This window comes from Formica exsecta, unplaced genomic scaffold (assembly GCF_003651465.1).
Source record: "Formica exsecta isolate Colony F162 unplaced genomic scaffold, ASM365146v1 scaffold1437, whole genome shotgun sequence".
Classification (NCBI taxonomy): domain Eukaryota; kingdom Metazoa; phylum Arthropoda; class Insecta; order Hymenoptera; family Formicidae; genus Formica; species Formica exsecta.
The window spans coordinates 1-20,054 of NW_021848765.1; the positions used below are offsets into that span (position 1 = coordinate 1).

Below are 20,054 nucleotides of genomic sequence, written 5' to 3' on the forward strand. Positions count from 1 at the left end.
CGACTTGACGATGTCGCCTTAATGGTCTCTCAAGATTTTTATTTGAGACCTTACCAGTAAATTAAATGCTTCGGTGGACATTGCTAAAAACTCTTCGATCTGGTACTCTGCAATTAGGAAACCGTCGGTGATATTCTGTTACTGCTGCACGTGCGTTACCATTACAGAAACCATAAATAAAATGAATATCGGCATATTCTTCATTGGAAAATGTACTCATGATTGGTAGGTAAGAGAAATTTCTAAGCTATATTTATGCGATGTTTTCACTTAAAACAACAGTCAATTTATTAATATTATCTTGTGTGGCAGGTGTGGAAAACAATGAATTATATCGAGTATGAAATTGCCGCATTCGCTTCAGTATGAATTTGCCGCATTCGCTTCAGCTCATGCGGCAACTTCATGCGCGACGTAGTTCGTTGTCTGCACATGCCATATATACAATATTTTTTGTAATGCCTGTTATTTCCGTACTACTAATGCGGTAAGGTAAGTCATAAAGGTGCTTTTCTCGCATTAGTGTGAGAAGTAACTACTTTTGCATTTTTCGCTATAACTTCGAAACAAGCGACTTTAGGGCATAAGTGTATCAAGACTTTTTGACTTAGAATGACACAAAGAATACACAGTTTCAGTGTGGACATCACGTTGCGGGACACCCTGTATACTCACTGATAATAACTGAGCAAATCTGAAAAGGTTCTATTGTTTTTCTTTCCATACCAACTATACTCTTTTGCAATGATTACTGCAACAATTCTTTTCATTAAATTTAAAACAAGCTGTTTTAAATTTTTGCCACCAATTGTTGAAAGTTTATTTATCTAGAAAAAAATGTAATTTATTTTAATAAGCAAATATGAAATATTTTTTAAATTAATTAAGTTTAATAACTTTAAGTTCTAAAAATTGTAATAAAAATACATACAAAATGTTTCATTTTCTGATAACAGAAAAACATCGGAAAATAAAAGAATAAATGTGTATATATACTTATAATTTATAAATTTTGTAAAGATATAATCAATATATATAACATATTAATATTTATATTTATTTTACAAATTTATTACCATAATTATTATCGATAAGAGCCTCTTCTAATTGATTTAAACTGTTATCAGTTTCTATTGGAAATTGCAACATAATATCTACATCTTCATTATCTTCAGTGGAAATGCGTCTTATATTGTCATTTTGCCATTGTTCACAGAAATCTAATTGATTTTGTAAAACCAAATCTAATTTGTGCTTAAGCACGGAAAGGTTTCTATATATTTGATACTTAAATTCATTAAATCCTAAAGGAAAAAAATATTCAGATAAATAAAATTTGATAAAAAATGTGATTTTATTCAGCGTTAGTATTAGAAAACAAATCTTTCTATTTCATACACAAATATATATTAAAACACATAGTAATTACTTTAAAATTTAAATAAAAATAGCAATTTATGTACCTGTTATGTCATGTTGAATATTAGAAGTACTTCCACAAGAAATGTTTTGATTAGAGAATCGCTGGACATTTTGCGAATCTGTAATTGTAGCTCTATAAAGTAATGCTATAACATCTATTTTTTATTTGTAGATAAATTAAAATAGCAGTTTATGTACCTGTTATGTCATGTTGAACATTAGAAGTACTTCCACAAGAAATGTTTTGATTAGAGAATCGCTGGACATTTTGCGAATCTGTAATTGTAGCTCTATAAAGTAATGCTATAACATCTATTTTTTATTTGTAGATAAATAAAAATAGCAGTTTATGTACCTGTTACGCTATGTTGAATATTAGAAGTACTTCCACAAGAAATGTTTTGATTAGAGAATCGCTGGACATTTTGCGAATCTGTAATTGTAGCTCTATAAAGTAATGCTATAACATCTATTTTTTATTTGTAGATAAATAAAAATAGCAGTTTATGTACCTGTTACGCTATGTTGAATATTAGAAGTACTTCCACAAGAAATGTTTTGATTAGAGAATCGCTGGACATTTTGCGAATCTGTAATTGTAGCTCTATAAAGTAATGCTATAACATCTATTTTTTATTTGTAGATAAATTAAAATAGCAGTTTATGTACCTGTTATGTCATGTTGAACATTAGAAGTACTTCCACAAGAAATGTTTTGATTAGAGAATCGCTGGACATTTTGCGAATCTGTAATTGTAGCTCTATAAAGTAATGCTATAACATCTATTTTTTATTTGTAGATAAATAAAAATAGCAGTTTATGTACCTGTTACGCTATGTTGAATATTAGAAGTACTTCCACAAGAAATGTTTTGATTAGAGAATCGCTGGACATTTTGCGAATCTGTAATTGTAGCTCTATAAAGTAATGCTATAACATCTATTTTTTATTTGTAGATAAATAAAAATAGCAGTTTATGTACCTGTTACGCTATGTTGAATATTAGAAGTACTTCCACAAGAAATGTTTTGATTAGAGAATCGCTGGACATTTTGCGAATCTGTAATTGTAGCTCTATAAAGTAATGCTATAACATCTATTTTTTATTTGTAGATAAATTAAAATAGCAGTTTATGTACCTGTTATGTCATGTTGAACATTAGAAGTACTTCCACAAGAAATGTTTTGATTAGAGAATCGCTGGACATTTTGCGAATCTGTAATTGTAGCTCTATAAAGTAATGCTATAACATCTATTTTTTATTTGTAGATAAATAAAAATAGCAGTTTATGTACCTGTTACGCTATGTTGAATATTAGAAGTACTTCCACAAGAAATGTTTTGATTAGAGAATCGCTGGACATTTTGCGAATCTGTAATTGTAGCTCTATAAAGTAATGCTATAACATCTATTTTTTATTTGTAGATAAATAAAAATAGCAGTTTATGTACCTGTTACGCTATGTTGAATATTAGAAGTACTTCCACAAGAAATGTTTTGATTAGAGAATCGCTGGACATTTTGCGAATCTGTAATTGTAGCTCTATAAAGTAATGCTATAACATCTATTTTTTATTTGTAGATAAATTAAAATAGCAGTTTATGTACCTGTTATGTCATGTTGAACATTAGAAGTACTTCCACAAGAAATGTTTTGATTAGAGAATCGCTGGACATTTTGCGAATCTGTAATTGTAGCTCTATAAAGTAATGCTATAACATCTATTTTTTATTTGTAGATAAATAAAAATAGCAGTTTATGTACCTGTTACGCTATGTTGAATATTAGAAGTACTTCCACAAGAAATGTTTTGATTAGAGAATCGCTGGACATTTTGCGAATCTGTAATTGTAGCTCTATAAAGTAATGCTATAACATCTATTTTTTATTTGTAGATAAATAAAAATAGCAGTTTATGTACCTGTTACGCTATGTTGAATATTAGAAGTACTTCCACAAGAAATGTTTTGATTAGAGAATCGCTGGACATTTTGCGAATCTGTAATTGTAGCTCTATAAAGTAATGCTATAACATCTATTTTTTATTTGTAGATAAATTAAAATAGCAGTTTATGTACCTGTTATGTCATGTTGAACATTAGAAGTACTTCCACAAGAAATGTTTTGATTAGAGAATCGCTGGACATTTTGCGAATCTGTAATTGTAGCTCTATAAAGTAATGCTATAACATCTATTTTTTATTTGTAGATAAATAAAAATAGCAGTTTATGTACCTGTTACGCTATGTTGAATATTAGAAGTACTTCCACAAGAAATGTTTTGATTAGAGAATCGCTGGACATTTTGCGAATCTGTAATTGTAGCTCTATAAAGTAATGCTATAACATCTATTTTTTATTTGTAGATAAATAAAAATAGCAGTTTATGTACCTGTTACGCTATGTTGAATATTAGAAGTACTTCCACAAGAAATGTTTTGATTAGAGAATCGCTGGACATTTTGCGAATCTGTAATTGTAGCTCTATAAAGTAATGCTATAACATCTATTTTTTATTTGTAGATAAATTAAAATAGCAGTTTATGTACCTGTTATGTCATGTTGAACATTAGAAGTACTTCCACAAGAAATGTTTTGATTAGAGAATCGCTGGACATTTTGCGAATCTGTAATTGTAGCTCTATAAAGTAATGCTATAACATCTATTTTTTATTTGTAGATAAATAAAAATAGCAGTTTATGTACCTGTTACGCTATGTTGAATATTAGAAGTACTTCCACAAGAAATGTTTTGATTAGAGAATCGCTGGACATTTTGCGAATCTGTAATTGTAGCTCTATAAAGTAATGCTATAACATCTATTTTTTATTTGTAGATAAATAAAAATAGCAGTTTATGTACCTGTTACGCTATGTTGAATATTAGAAGTACTTCCACAAGAAATGTTTTGATTAGAGAATCGCTGGACATTTTGCGAATCTGTAATTGTAGCTCTATAAAGTAATGCTATAACATCTATTTTTTATTTGTAGATAAATTAAAATAGCAGTTTATGTACCTGTTATGTCATGTTGAACATTAGAAGTACTTCCACAAGAAATGTTTTGATTAGAGAATCGCTGGACATTTTGCGAATCTGTAATTGTAGCTCTATAAAGTAATGCTATAACATCTATTTTTTATTTGTAGATAAATAAAAATAGCAGTTTATGTACCTGTTACGCTATGTTGAATATTAGAAGTACTTCCACAAGAAATGTTTTGATTAGAGAATCGCTGGACATTTTGCGAATCTGTAATTGTAGCTCTATAAAGTAATGCTATAACATCTATTTTTTATTTGTAGATAAATAAAAATAGCAGTTTATGTACCTGTTACGCTATGTTGAATATTAGAAGTACTTCCACAAGAAATGTTTTGATTAGAGAATCGCTGGACATTTTGCGAATCTGTAATTGTAGCTCTATAAAGTAATGCTATAACATCTATTTTTTATTTGTAGATAAATTAAAATAGCAGTTTATGTACCTGTTATGTCATGTTGAACATTAGAAGTACTTCCACAAGAAATGTTTTGATTAGAGAATCGCTGGACATTTTGCGAATCTGTAATTGTAGCTCTATAAAGTAATGCTATAACATCTATTTTTTATTTGTAGATAAATAAAAATAGCAGTTTATGTACCTGTTACGCTATGTTGAATATTAGAAGTACTTCCACAAGAAATGTTTTGATTAGAGAATCGCTGGACATTTTGCGAATCTGTAATTGTAGCTCTATAAAGTAATGCTATAACATCTATTTTTTATTTGTAGATAAATAAAAATAGCAGTTTATGTACCTGTTACGCTATGTTGAATATTAGAAGTACTTCCACAAGAAATGTTTTGATTAGAGAATCGCTGGACATTTTGCGAATCTGTAATTGTAGCTCTATAAAGTAATGCTATAACATCTATTTTTTATTTGTAGATAAATTAAAATAGCAGTTTATGTACCTGTTATGTCATGTTGAACATTAGAAGTACTTCCACAAGAAATGTTTTGATTAGAGAATCGCTGGACATTTTGCGAATCTGTAATTGTAGCTCTATAAAGTAATGCTATAACATCTATTTTTTATTTGTAGATAAATAAAAATAGCAGTTTATGTACCTGTTACGCTATGTTGAATATTAGAAGTACTTCCACAAGAAATGTTTTGATTAGAGAATCGCTGGACATTTTGCGAATCTGTAATTGTAGCTCTATAAAGTAATGCTATAACATCTATTTTTTATTTGTAGATAAATAAAAATAGCAGTTTATGTACCTGTTACGCTATGTTGAATATTAGAAGTACTTCCACAAGAAATGTTTTGATTAGAGAATCGCTGGACATTTTGCGAATCTGTAATTGTAGCTCTATAAAGTAATGCTATAACATCTATTTTTTATTTGTAGATAAATTAAAATAGCAGTTTATGTACCTGTTATGTCATGTTGAACATTAGAAGTACTTCCACAAGAAATGTTTTGATTAGAGAATCGCTGGACATTTTGCGAATCTGTAATTGTAGCTCTATAAAGTAATGCTATAACATCTATTTTTTATTTGTAGATAAATAAAAATAGCAGTTTATGTACCTGTTACGCTATGTTGAATATTAGAAGTACTTCCACAAGAAATGTTTTGATTAGAGAATCGCTGGACATTTTGCGAATCTGTAATTGTAGCTCTATAAAGTAATGCTATAACATCTATTTTTTATTTGTAGATAAATAAAAATAGCAGTTTATGTACCTGTTACGCTATGTTGAATATTAGAAGTACTTCCACAAGAAATGTTTTGATTAGAGAATCGCTGGACATTTTGCGAATCTGTAATTGTAGCTCTATAAAGTAATGCTATAACATCTATTTTTTATTTGTAGATAAATTAAAATAGCAGTTTATGTACCTGTTATGTCATGTTGAACATTAGAAGTACTTCCACAAGAAATGTTTTGATTAGAGAATCGCTGGACATTTTGCGAATCTGTAATTGTAGCTCTATAAAGTAATGCTATAACATCTATTTTTTATTTGTAGATAAATAAAAATAGCAGTTTATGTACCTGTTACGCTATGTTGAATATTAGAAGTACTTCCACAAGAAATGTTTTGATTAGAGAATCGCTGGACATTTTGCGAATCTGTAATTGTAGCTCTATAAAGTAATGCTATAACATCTATTTTTTATTTGTAGATAAATAAAAATAGCAGTTTATGTACCTGTTACGCTATGTTGAATATTAGAAGTACTTCCACAAGAAATGTTTTGATTAGAGAATCGCTGGACATTTTGCGAATCTGTAATTGTAGCTCTATAAAGTAATGCTATAACATCTATTTTTTATTTGTAGATAAATTAAAATAGCAGTTTATGTACCTGTTATGTCATGTTGAACATTAGAAGTACTTCCACAAGAAATGTTTTGATTAGAGAATCGCTGGACATTTTGCGAATCTGTAATTGTAGCTCTATAAAGTAATGCTATAACATCTATTTTTTATTTGTAGATAAATAAAAATAGCAGTTTATGTACCTGTTACGCTATGTTGAATATTAGAAGTACTTCCACAAGAAATGTTTTGATTAGAGAATCGCTGGACATTTTGCGAATCTGTAATTGTAGCTCTATAAAGTAATGCTATAACATCTATTTTTTATTTGTAGATAAATAAAAATAGCAGTTTATGTACCTGTTACGCTATGTTGAATATTAGAAGTACTTCCACAAGAAATGTTTTGATTAGAGAATCGCTGGACATTTTGCGAATCTGTAATTGTAGCTCTATAAAGTAATGCTATAACATCTATTTTTTATTTGTAGATAAATTAAAATAGCAGTTTATGTACCTGTTATGTCATGTTGAACATTAGAAGTACTTCCACAAGAAATGTTTTGATTAGAGAATCGCTGGACATTTTGCGAATCTGTAATTGTAGCTCTATAAAGTAATGCTATAACATCTATTTTTTATTTGTAGATAAATAAAAATAGCAGTTTATGTACCTGTTACGCTATGTTGAATATTAGAAGTACTTCCACAAGAAATGTTTTGATTAGAGAATCGCTGGACATTTTGCGAATCTGTAATTGTAGCTCTATAAAGTAATGCTATAACATCTATTTTTTATTTGTAGATAAATAAAAATAGCAGTTTATGTACCTGTTACGCTATGTTGAATATTAGAAGTACTTCCACAAGAAATGTTTTGATTAGAGAATCGCTGGACATTTTGCGAATCTGTAATTGTAGCTCTATAAAGTAATGCTATAACATCTATTTTTTATTTGTAGATAAATTAAAATAGCAGTTTATGTACCTGTTATGTCATGTTGAACATTAGAAGTACTTCCACAAGAAATGTTTTGATTAGAGAATCGCTGGACATTTTGCGAATCTGTAATTGTAGCTCTATAAAGTAATGCTATAACATCTATTTTTTATTTGTAGATAAATAAAAATAGCAGTTTATGTACCTGTTACGCTATGTTGAATATTAGAAGTACTTCCACAAGAAATGTTTTGATTAGAGAATCGCTGGACATTTTGCGAATCTGTAATTGTAGCTCTATAAAGTAATGCTATAACATCTATTTTTTATTTGTAGATAAATAAAAATAGCAGTTTATGTACCTGTTACGCTATGTTGAATATTAGAAGTACTTCCACAAGAAATGTTTTGATTAGAGAATCGCTGGACATTTTGCGAATCTGTAATTGTAGCTCTATAAAGTAATGCTATAACATCTATTTTTTATTTGTAGATAAATTAAAATAGCAGTTTATGTACCTGTTATGTCATGTTGAAGATATTGTATGTGCTGCGTTTCATTTTCTTGTTCTAATGGACAGTTTTCCTTATCTTGCAGCATACGATTTACGTGATTTAGAATCTTTCGGTGGTACTTTTGGATAATTACCTATTTTCTTTTTTTTAACAAGGTTATCAGTTTCCTCTTCACTACTTGAAGAAATTACCTTTGTTGCATAGAGTATTCTTCTTTTTTTTAAACTTCCGTGTCTTCATCTGAATTCAAATCTGATAATTTTTCAGCTAATTTTAATTTATCTTTTGCATTAACGAAAATATCTGAAAGCTTTATTTTGAAAATATGTTTTTTGAAAATATGTTTTTCTTAAAGCTGCAAATAAAATTTTCAGCACCAAAGTAAGTTCAACTTATCTGTACTTCCAAATATTCTTTTAACAGATACTATTGTTGAATTATTATTATTAAAATCTTTCATTTTTTCGACTGCTTTATCATATTCTTTTTGATTTGTCAAATTTGGCCAATATACTGCAGATTTATTTTTACATGTAAACCAATTGTTAGGTATAATTTGAAGACCATCCTCAAATTCGACAATATGATATTTTTTATTCATATTGATTGTTATCTATATTTTATTTTAAATATTTACAAATAGTGAAAAAATTGATAACATTAAATATTAATTATTAATTATTCAATATGCAATAACGGCATAATGACGAATGCATTGTTTGAGTATTGCATGATAAATATTTTCTTGCTGATGTCCGATATGGACCATGTATATAATTCAGACAAATTATTAACTATATAAATTTCAAGTAATGATGACAAACATGGAACATGAAATAAATCCTTTTTAATCATATATTTCCTATCGATGGCAACTAAGCATTTTCTTGTGTTACAATATGCAATATTTTCAATTTTTACTTCCATTTTTCATTAGACAACAATTATTAGCATTATCATTCACTTTTATAACATAATTTTAAAAATTTATAATTTTGTGCTGAGGATTTGTGCAGTTATGAATAATGGGACCATTAAAATGTTCCTCAAATAATTGTATTTTAGGATTATTTTCTTCGTATGCCAAAACTTCATTATATATAGCAGCATTTTTCTTTACATATCTTCTATGTAATTGTTGTAATGGTTTATCAGCTTTGCGAATTACTTTTTTTATTTCTTGTAAAAAGTTCTCATATTTAAAAGCACTAAATAAATCTAAAGTGCCATGTATTCGAACATCGTCAACTAAATCAGTGCTCGGATTTAGTTGCACATTTCGGGCCGAAATCGGAGGCGCCGCCTATCGTTGCCGTTGCCCCGACAACCGTTCGAGGCTCGACGGCCGAGCCGCCGAAATCGCGCGTGCAACATTATGTCTCAGGAGTGTCCCTATATGAAAAATATGCTGGAATCGTACCTTCCGCCAAATTATCATTAAAATTTGCTTTACTTGATAATTTTTATAAATTTCTATTATTAATATATTATATATGCAATCTATTATACACATATATATTATATATGTTATAATAATATATTTTAGAGACAGTAATATATATATATATATATATTGCGACGACTTTTCCTACCGTCTCGCGGCTGAGCGATAAACGCGGCGGTTCGGGGGAATAAACTGGGGCAGTGCTCGGAGATAGTTGCCCTTTTCGGGCCGATTCCGTGGCTCACGCCTATTGCCCCCCACTCACCGCTCGTGCGTTAGCGACGAGTCGCCAGATACGCGTAACTAAGGAGCGCGACGTTTTGTCTCAGGAGCGTCCGTATATAAGAATGTCCAAATATAATAGTAAGACAATACTTTTCTAAATGCACGGCGAAAATTCTCAAAATTAAAAGTTTTTCTTCAATATTTTATATTTCATTGATATAAAATATTGAAGAAAAACTTTTATTTATAGAAAAGTATTGTCTTATTATTATATTTAGGCATTCTTATATACGGACGCTCCTGAGACAAAGCGTCGCGCTCCTTAGTTACGCGTATCTGGCGACTCGTCGCTAACGCACGAGCGGTGAGTGGGGTGCAATAGGCGTGAGCCACGGAATCGGGCCGAAATGTGCAACTAAATCCGAGCACTGTTTTATATCGTAAGATATTATATAAAAACGAAAGAAGAAGCTGAAAAAAAACGAAAATACCAATTTGTATCAAAATTTTAATTTGATATTCTAGGTCGTTTGCACGATTCTACTAGGGATGATATATCCACAGAGATTTTAGAAGAACTAACTCGCATCAGCGAGGATAATGATGTATCGCTCAAAGAAGAACGTTTTTCTGTTTTAATAAATTTCATTTTCGAGAAAGAGCATTCACATAAATATGTGGACCCAAACATAGAGAAAATTCGAAGACCGAAATTTGTAAGACGTGGATAACACGATTGATCTAAAATTTTGAAGAATTCGACCCCCTTTTCTAATCGTGCCTTCAAAGAAAGATCACATTGCAAATCGCAAAGTTCTGCCTGAAATTCTGGGCTTTGTTCCTCGATTTGCACAGTGAGAGGATTCTCAAAAAGTATTAAATCTTTTCGTAGCGTTTCGAAATCTCTGAAACGTGAATCAAATTGATTAATTAGAGAATCAATTATATTAATTTGTTTTTTAAAATTACAATTTGTGCCATGTTCTTCAAAGAGAATTTGGCAAAAGGGAAAAAAGTGAAGAATATTATTTTCTAATTGATTTTTAAATAATTACAGCTTTCTGCGAAAAGAATCGACATGACTAATTAATTGTGAAATGATTTGATCGGTCTTTTGCAGCTTTAAATTCAAAGTATTTAAATAGTTTGTCATGTCAGTTATCAGAGCAAGCTCGCAAAGCGAGTCTAAATCTTCGAAAAAAATTTAAATTCGTCATATTTTGTAGAAACGTTGTCTTGCAAGAAAAGGAAGATCTCTTTTCTTATTGCAAAGAACTTTTCCAAACATTTTCCTGCACTGAGCCACCGAACTTCACAATACAGAGGCACATCTGTATAAATTGCGTTATGCTCCTCGAGAAAGAATAGAAACTTTCGATGAGAAAGAAATTTGTGACCGCCTTTAATTATATTAATAATTTTCGTGACGGTTTGCATTGCGGTGCATAGTTTCACAATTTTCCCACATAACGCTTCTTGATGAATAATACAATGAATAACAGGGATCTTCAAATCTCGCTGCTTTAATTGACCGAAGAATCCATTTGTCGAACCTATCATTGCCCTTGCGCCATCAGTTACGATAGCTGAACATTTTGAAAAATCTATGTTAAATTTATGAAGAGTTTGGTTAACAGCTTCGAAGATATCAATACCCCTTGTTGTATTATGTAATGGGACAAAATCTAAGAGCTCCTCGACATATGAAAAATCGTTTTGCACGATTCGAGCAAAAATACTCAATTGACTCACATGCCGATTATCGGTGCTCTCATCGAGACATAATGAGAAAAAAGAGCAAGATTCGATACGAGAACTACGACTCTCTTGATAAACTAATTTTAATCCTTCAATTATATTAAATTTTTCCTCGCCCACATATTTCGAATACTCATTTAAATGTTTATTTTTATAATGTCTGTGAAGAACAAATTTTTTCACAAGAGAGGGTTGATAACCACACAGAAGACAGGTGATTTTATTATAAATAGATGCAAAAAACATTTCTTCCCATACCTTATCAAAAGCTTAATTGTATCTTTGCTCTCTATCCATTCTTCAGGTAATCCAGTAACAGCAAGCCGTAGGATTATCACACGATGCACTATCACTATTACGTAAAATAGCACTTTTTATTTTTATAATATGGATCTTTAAAACTGTGCAATCTCACACGAGACTTTAAACGCGCACGTTTCACTGGTAAAATACCATTGAGAAACAACAGAGGAGATAAAACAAACGATTGTTGCAACGATTATTTGTTTTATCTCCTCTGTTGTTTCTCAATGGTATTTTACCAGTGAAACGCGTTTAAAGTCTCGTGTGAGATTGCACAGTTTTAAAGATCCATATTATTAAAATAAAAAGTGCTATTTTACGTAATAGTGATAGTGCATCGTGTGATAATCCTACGGCTTGCTGTTACTGGATTACCTGAAGAATGGATAGAGAGAAAAGATACAATCAAGCTTTTGATAAGGTATATAAAATTCTAATAGCTACGTGAAGTGTTAGAAAATGATTATATAAATCATTTGGAAGTATTTCTTGAAGAACAACAGGGCCTGTATATAATAAAATTTGTCGATATTCAGTTGCTTTCCATTGTTTCAAATAATCCAAAGATCTCGGTTCCAAATTTAACTGGTATGGTCTGTTTAATAGTTTCTAAATTATTTGATAATGTTTGACATTTATGATGGTGCAAACGAATTTTCAAATCACTTGTTTTCCACATATACAAACATTTTCTCATAATTGCAAGACAAAGTAAATGCATGTAATCAAGAGAAATGTTTTCTATAAAATGTAATTGCGGTATGTGTTTTAAATTAGTGTAGCCTAAGTGGAAATTTTCATCTGTTTCATTTAAGAAATCATTATTTGTTCTCTTTGCAGCATAAATATTTGCAAAACAAATACGTCCGTTTCTATATTCGCTTTCAATTATGCATTTTGTGCAACTAAAATAACCACTGTGGCCTTTTATATTTAATATGAAAGATTTTGCGGGAGCATCGCATAAAATTTGTTTAATTTTGATATTTGTTAGAACTATTGACTAATTCAAAAGACGCACCTAGTCAGATACTAGTTATTTTTTCTCTCATTACTTTTCGTTACTCTATGCTGTAAGCGCGCGACTAACTAGGCGTTTCCGTCTTTCTTTTCTTCTTCTCTTCCTTCCTGTTTCTTGTGCGCGCTACCACGTTATTCCTTTTATGTATCGATAGTTTAACAAATATACTTTTATATCACCGTAATCCATAGTGAAATACCGTTTATTTCCTGACAACCTCAACAGGTTATGGGCCCAGGCGTATCGGGCGGTGAATATTTCAATTGCTTTTCCAAAATTACATATCGAGTGATGCGTTTAAGATATAACCTCTCGTTTCGTGCAAAGAGTGAAGAGACAGACAATGGAAACCGAAATAGTCAAGATCGTGCATTTGAAAGGAGCCGAGAATTGGGCCTCATGGAAATTCCAAGTTTGCGTCATTTTGAACGCCAGTGGTGCGTGGAGTGTTGTAAACGGCAAGACGATCCGACCCGTGGCGGTTCCGAACGCAGATGCCGCGGCCGCGTCGGAATACGAAAGAGAGATCGCAGCTTGGACGAAGGCGGATCGCGTTGGACAGAAAGTAATCGGCACGTCAGTGGGACCTCAAGCTCTTTTACATATTATAAACTGCGAAAGTACCGCCGAGATGTGGAACAAACTGAAATCTGTATATGAACAAAAATCAGAAGCAAGCATACACATGCTGCAGCAGATGTGGTATGGCGCGAAAATGAGTCGTGCAGACAGCATCGCATCTCACGTGGCAAAACTGGAGGACATAGCGCATAAACTTGAGGTTATGGGTGAGAAAGTCTCAGATAATATGATTATAACCAAAATTCTCATGTCTCTTCCACACAGCTACGACTATTTTGTGAGCGCATGGGAGTCAGCAGCGTAGACCGAGAGGACTCTTGAAAATCTCAAATCCAGACTCACCATAGAAGAGATGAGGCACAGCGCTGGAGAGCATCCAAAGGGAAGTGCCCTCGCCACAAATAGATTTCATAAAAAGGCAGGTAGAGGTAAAGTTAGAGGAAAGAACACTCAAAGACCAGGTAAATGTCACTTGTGCGAGAAACCTGGTCATTGGGCAAGAGAATGCCCTGAAAAGAAGAGGAGCATCAGTGACGAATCAAACAATAAGGCGAAGGGAAACGCACTTGTCGTAGAAATCCTGGCATCCACAACAGAGCAGTGGGAGTACGGTGACACATGGTTTCTAGACTCAGGTGCAAGTGACCATATGTCAACTCAACGAGAATGGTTTGTAAACTTCAAGACATTTGAAAAAGAAATAACAGTGCGCATCGGTGGAAAATACATACCCGCAACTGGAAAAGGTGACATTAATGTTCTTGCTTTTGATGGTAGCACCTGGAATGAGAAACACTTGGCCAATGTACTGTTCGTGCCTAAACTAAAATACAATTTATTCTCAGTGGGAGCGGCATTAGACAAGAATCTAGTATTGCAGTGAATCACCCTGTATGTCGACTGTCTAAATTGTAGATATTGGCCCAACGATTTCAAATGATAATGGACCAACATTGTCTGCATTGCAATAAATATATAATTTTTAGCTAATATTAATTTCAAAAACCACAGATCCCAAAAATAAAATGGATATCAATAAATTTTTACCTACAACTGTTATAATTACATCCATATAAATCACATAGATTTTAACTCATTACAAGAATTCCTAGAATTATATAAATAACATGCAATTACTATATAACAGATATAAATAAAAATATATTGGTGTCCATTTTATTTTTGTGATGTATGGTTAATGAAAATAATATTAATTAAACATCGTATACATATTGATTAGAAATTGTCGACTAATTAAACCTCAATAATGGAAAGATCATAAGCAACAAATCAAAATAAATCAATTTTTGTAATAGAATTATGACATATCTGAAATTCGGATATAGAGCTTGTCTTTATTATATAATATATGCAATAAAATAAACAGTTATATAATTAAATGTTTTAATTCTAAGACTGAACAATACATAATTTAGAATAAATCTGAACAAAATAATATAATTTTTATTGTAATATAATTTGGTATAAAATATTGTTTATTATATTTATATAAAATATATATATATATATATTGTTATACTATACTACAAATATTGTTATATTATATTATTTTTATATATGTTAAGATCAGTCTTTATTTTTCAAAATAAAACGTTATATATGAACAATTTAACTTCTAAGTTTAGCAGTAACTTTTATAATTGCACAGTTATAAATTATCTTAAAAAAAACTAACTATATCAAACATAAATGCAATTGATATATTACTGATTAGCAATATTAATATTCCTAACAGTAAATAATAATGTCACAAAGTAAAGTACTATATTATACAAAATAATAGATAGCAGCAAAATGTATCATTTTTATCAAGAGCAAAGTAAAAAATCATATTGATGTCCTGAAAGTAACTTAATATAAAGTAATTTAAAATAAAGTAATATAATATCTGTAAAAAGCAATCATTTTCCATGATTTACTTTATGGCAAATCTAAAATTAAATGAAAAAGTTGGAAATTTTCCATGGAAAGAGAAAGCATAAAAAAATTTAATTCTTAACTTGTGTAATTTTCTGATTGTGATTCATCAGTCTGATTGTTATAGTTTTCTTCCTTCTTCCTGTTTCGACCACCATCTCGATCCATTGCATAACGTAACCAAGATTTAATTGTTTCTTCGGTTATCTTATAAGAGTGTGGCGGCCTACAGCAACCACAAAATTACAGCAGCGAAATATTATCGTTTCTCGCAAGCGCTCGCCCGTCCGCGCGTAGTGCGGGAGACACCGCTAGTCGGCGCAAGACGCTTGGGACAACAAGAATGTGGAAAGCAGTCCGGCGGGCATATAGCGCGTCCGCGCGTAGTTGCGGGCAGCACCGCTAGGCGGCGCAAGGCGCCCGGGCCAACCTGCAAGTAGAAAGCCGTCCGGCCGGAATATAGGACAGACCCCCTGCAGAGAAGAAACAACAAGAAAGTTCTTGGCGCCAGTCGCCTACTTTCAGACGACAAGTCCCGAAGAGAGTTCTAGGCGTCAGTCGCCTGCTCTCTAGCGCAAAGTCGCTTTAAAAACGTTGGACCACGACACGGCGCCAGTCGCCGAGAAACCCTGCAAAACGCCGCGGATAGAGAGCATCATCTCGCTACCTACGGTGGCCGAGATCGCCCTCCGGCGCATATGTCGACTGTCTAAATTGTAGATATTGGCCCAACGATTTCAAATGATAATGGACCAACATTGTCTGCATTGCAATAAATATATAATTTTTAGCTAATATTAATTTCAAAAACCACAGATCCCAAAAATAAAATGGATATCAATAAATTTTTACCTACAACTGTTATAATTACATCCATATAAATCACATAGATTTTAACTCATTACAAGAATTCCTAGAATTATATAAATAACATGCAATTACTATATAACAGATATAAATAAAAATATATTGGTGTCCATTTTATTTTTGTGATGTATGGTTAATGAAAATAATATTAGTTAAACATCGTATACTTATTGATTAGAAATTGTCGACTAATTAAACCTCAATAATGGAAAGATCATAAGCAACAAATCAAAATAAATCAATTTTTGTAATAGAATTATGACATGTCTGAAATTCGGATATAGAGGTTGTCTTTATTATATAATATATGCAATAAAATAAACAGTTCTATAATTAAATGTTTTAATTCTAAGACTGAACAATACATAATTTAGAATAAATCTGAACAAAATAATATAATTTTTATTGTAATATAATTTGGTATAAAATATTGTTTATTATATTTATATAAAATATATATATATATTGTTATACTATACTATAAATATTGTTATATTATATTATTTTTATATATGTTAAGATCAGTCTTTATTTTTCAAAATAAAACGTTATATATGAACAATTTAACTTCTAAGTTTAGCAGTAACTTTTATAATTGCACAGTTATAAATTATCTTAAAAAAAACTAACTATATCAAACATAAATGCAATTGATATATTACTGACTAGCAATATTAATATTCCTAACAGTAAATAATAATGTCACAAAGTAAAGTACTATATTGTACAAAATAATAGATAGCAGCAAAATGTATCATTTTTATCAAAAGCAAAGTAAAAAATCATATTGATGTCCTGAAAGTAACTTAATATAAAGTAATTTAAAATAAAGTAATATAATATCTGTAAAAAGCAATCATTTTCCATGATTTACTTTATGGCAAATCTAAAATTAAATGAAAAAGTTGGAAATTTTCCATGGAAAGAGAAAGCATAAAAAAATTTAATTCTTAACTCGTGTAATTTTCTGATTGTGATTCATCAGTCTGATTGTTATTTATAGTTTCCTTCTTCCTGTTTCGACCACCATCTCGATCCATTGCATAACGTAACCAAGATTTAATTGTTTCTTCGGTTATCTTATAAGAGGTTTCTTGATTAGTGCTTGCGGATCCTATAAAGTATAAGAAAACTCAATTTTACAATATGAAAATTGTATCACAATTTATTTTCAAGAATCGTAATTGTAGGCTTACTAAGAATGAGTTGGCATACGGCATCAAAAGATTGAAGGCTTGTTTTGGCTCCTCTTCCTGCCCAGTTTAATTTTTTTGCTAATTCATTATGAACAATCCTTCTGAGAATTCTCCGTGTGCGATCCGCTTGCGAAGTTCCTCCAAGGCGGCGAAAATGATTTACCTAAGAACAAAAATAAAATCATCTTAAATTTTTTAGCTAATTTTCTTTGAAGATAGCCATGAATAACGGAAAAGTTTTCGTTTTTCTTATAACGAAATGCAAACACTTTAGAAAAACAAAACATAAAGGTTTTACAATTTTAAGAAAGAACAACATAAATCAACATATATAATTGCTTACGTAAAGTGCAAAGACAAATTTTTGTTTCAGAAGTTCATTGAAAGTTGAAAGATTTCTCAGTGATAAGGCAGGTATAAGAGTCTCTGTTTCCTCAGGTAACTTTTTTTCTGTAACATTGTCACTGAACAGTTTGTTTTTTATACATTTGATGTCTTTTTTTATACTGCCTATGTCATACTTAAAATCTTCAAATGTAATAACAAATTTCGTGATTTGACCTGAAAGCATGTTTGATTATTAGCATTTTAATGTTTGTAATAGTAAGTATTGATTTTCTCATGAACAATAGTAAAAACTTATTTTACCTTCAGATAAACTTGTATTTGCTCGCGGTTGTGACGTTGTTGCTACTCTTGCCGCTGTCTTAAGTACAGAAGAATGCGAACTCATTTCTTTATCGATATCTATAAACATAAGCCAAAGGTTATCAAAAAATTCTATAATTTACTAAAAACATGAAAACATTTGTTTTATGTAATTTACTTTGGATATTATCATTACTAGTCGGTAACTTAATAGGTTCTGGTTCAGGTAAAGGTTTGCTTTTTTTCGACATTGAAACTTGTTCTTTGAAATAAAATTTCGATTTCTATGTATCTTATCATTTTCACTGGATAAAGATGCTTCATCAGATGATATTTCAGATGCAGATTTGGATGCATAACGCTGATTTGGAAAGCGTTTTCTTTTATTTATTTGGTTTTCGATTACCTCCGTGCCTGTTTGAATTTCATCAGTATCTAAATACTGATATCCATCTCTTTTTGATTTAGCTTTTGTTAAGAGATCTGTAAATTATACTAATTAGTTTCATATCAAACTGAGCTTTCAATTCCCGTGAGAAAAGAGATAATAAAATAAAAGTCAAATTTAAATTTTGAAAATATGTTAACAGTTATTATTAAAAGTCTATTTTAAAAAAACATTAACTTGTTTGATACAAAACTCGACATGAATGTGTTTTCCAACATGATTTTGGTGTTTCGAAAGTTGTAACTGCCTTCCAAAATCGAGTTCCTTTATATTGAGGATAGAATGTTTTATGATTTCCATCAGTTAACCAGAGAGGAAGTTGGTATCACTTCACAACTTTCTTCGTCAGGAAAATTTACTACAGAAAACATTTTTATCTATAAATAAAAAGAAAACATAAATATTAGAATATTATATTATATAATTGTAGATATTATAACAAGAAAGATATAATCTTAGTATATACCTTTCTTTTTTTACGGTGTATGCAGAAGAGGAAGACATACCGAGAAAAGAGACTGTTTCAAAAGAACATTTTTACAGAATTACTTATAATTATTAATAATTTTTTACTAATAATTAAGTACTTTAAGTATTTCAGAAAAGTCAAAGAAATTATTGAACGATTTTATACTGACTATATTTTTGACGCTACGTTTAACTTCCTAATATAATTTTCTGCCAAGCAAACACGATTATTTTAGGTTAAGAATTACTTTTCGTTGTTAACTGTCAGTAAATACCATAAAAATCTTTATACAAACAAATAAAAATGTTACTCACTTGTAATCCAAACAAGAGCACGATTCTTCTTTTTCTTATTTTAATTATTAAACGTCCATCCTCGTCTAAATTGTTTGAAATGCAATACCATGCACTAACACAAGCACCCATAAAACGATCCGAATGGCGGTTGCGATGTACGCGGTACGCGGCCCCGTCAAAACGAAGATGAAAGGGATATGCATGCAAAGAGGAGCCATGTCTGTGTGCGCTCAGCGCCACTCATGTATCAAAGAAATTTCTTAAATATACATATATATCATCCTTGAGAAAAATTATTGGCTGGTTGGTCTAACGTCGGCTAAACGTCATTCAACAAACGGTTGGTATTGCGTCGTCAATCGATTAATAATGTATACTAAAATAGTTAAAAATACTGCAGACAGATTTTAAAACAGCTAAAATTTACAAAGAAACACAACAATGCCTTTTCATTCGTATCAAATAAATAAAAAAAGGTGTCTAACTGATTCATCGGATTGTAGCATTTTAACAATGTCGGTCCAACGTTGTTTTCCCAACTGCCGATGCTTCCGATTAAAAGCCAACCGTTAGTCAACCAATATGTGCTGTTCGGGTTAGGTTTGTTATAGCCCGAGAAGGCTATACACGAATTAATAGATATATAGT

General features: G+C 30.8%; 1 protein-coding gene and 1 pseudogene across 1 annotated transcript; both read right to left on the minus strand.

Annotated features, from left to right (window-relative positions):
- Positions 1-8,889: 8,889 nt before the first annotated feature.
- LOC115246261 lies at positions 8,890-12,638 on the minus strand (annotated as a pseudogene).
- A 4,487-nt stretch (positions 12,639-17,125) lies between these two features.
- Positions 17,126-19,186, minus strand: LOC115246262. The gene is made up of 7 exons (XM_029824976.1): positions 19,108-19,186; positions 18,819-19,018; positions 18,372-18,676; positions 18,194-18,292; positions 17,889-18,106; positions 17,546-17,708; positions 17,126-17,463 (listed from the first exon to the last, which is right to left on the minus strand). Exons 3-7 carry the CDS (start codon positions 18,442-18,444, stop codon positions 17,300-17,302), a joined length of 717 nt encoding a protein of 238 aa, XP_029680836.1. The 5' UTR covers positions 18,445-18,676; positions 18,819-19,018; positions 19,108-19,186; the 3' UTR covers positions 17,126-17,299.
- Positions 19,187-20,054: the final 868 nt, after the last annotated feature.

Bases quoted from the DNA above. Each gene is read 5' to 3' on its own strand.
- LOC115246262 (XM_029824976.1), bottom strand. From the start codon at position 18,444: ATGTCGAAAAAAAGCAAACCTTTACCTGAACCAGAACCTATTAAGTTA. The intron at 18,293-18,371 runs GTAAATTACATA...TTATGTTTATAG, and splicing joins TAGTAATGATAATATCCAAA to ATATCGATAAAGAAATGAGT. The intron at 17,709-17,888 runs GTAAGCAATTAT...TTTTGTTCTTAG, and splicing joins AATTTGTCTTTGCACTTTAC to GTAAATCATTTTCGCCGCCT.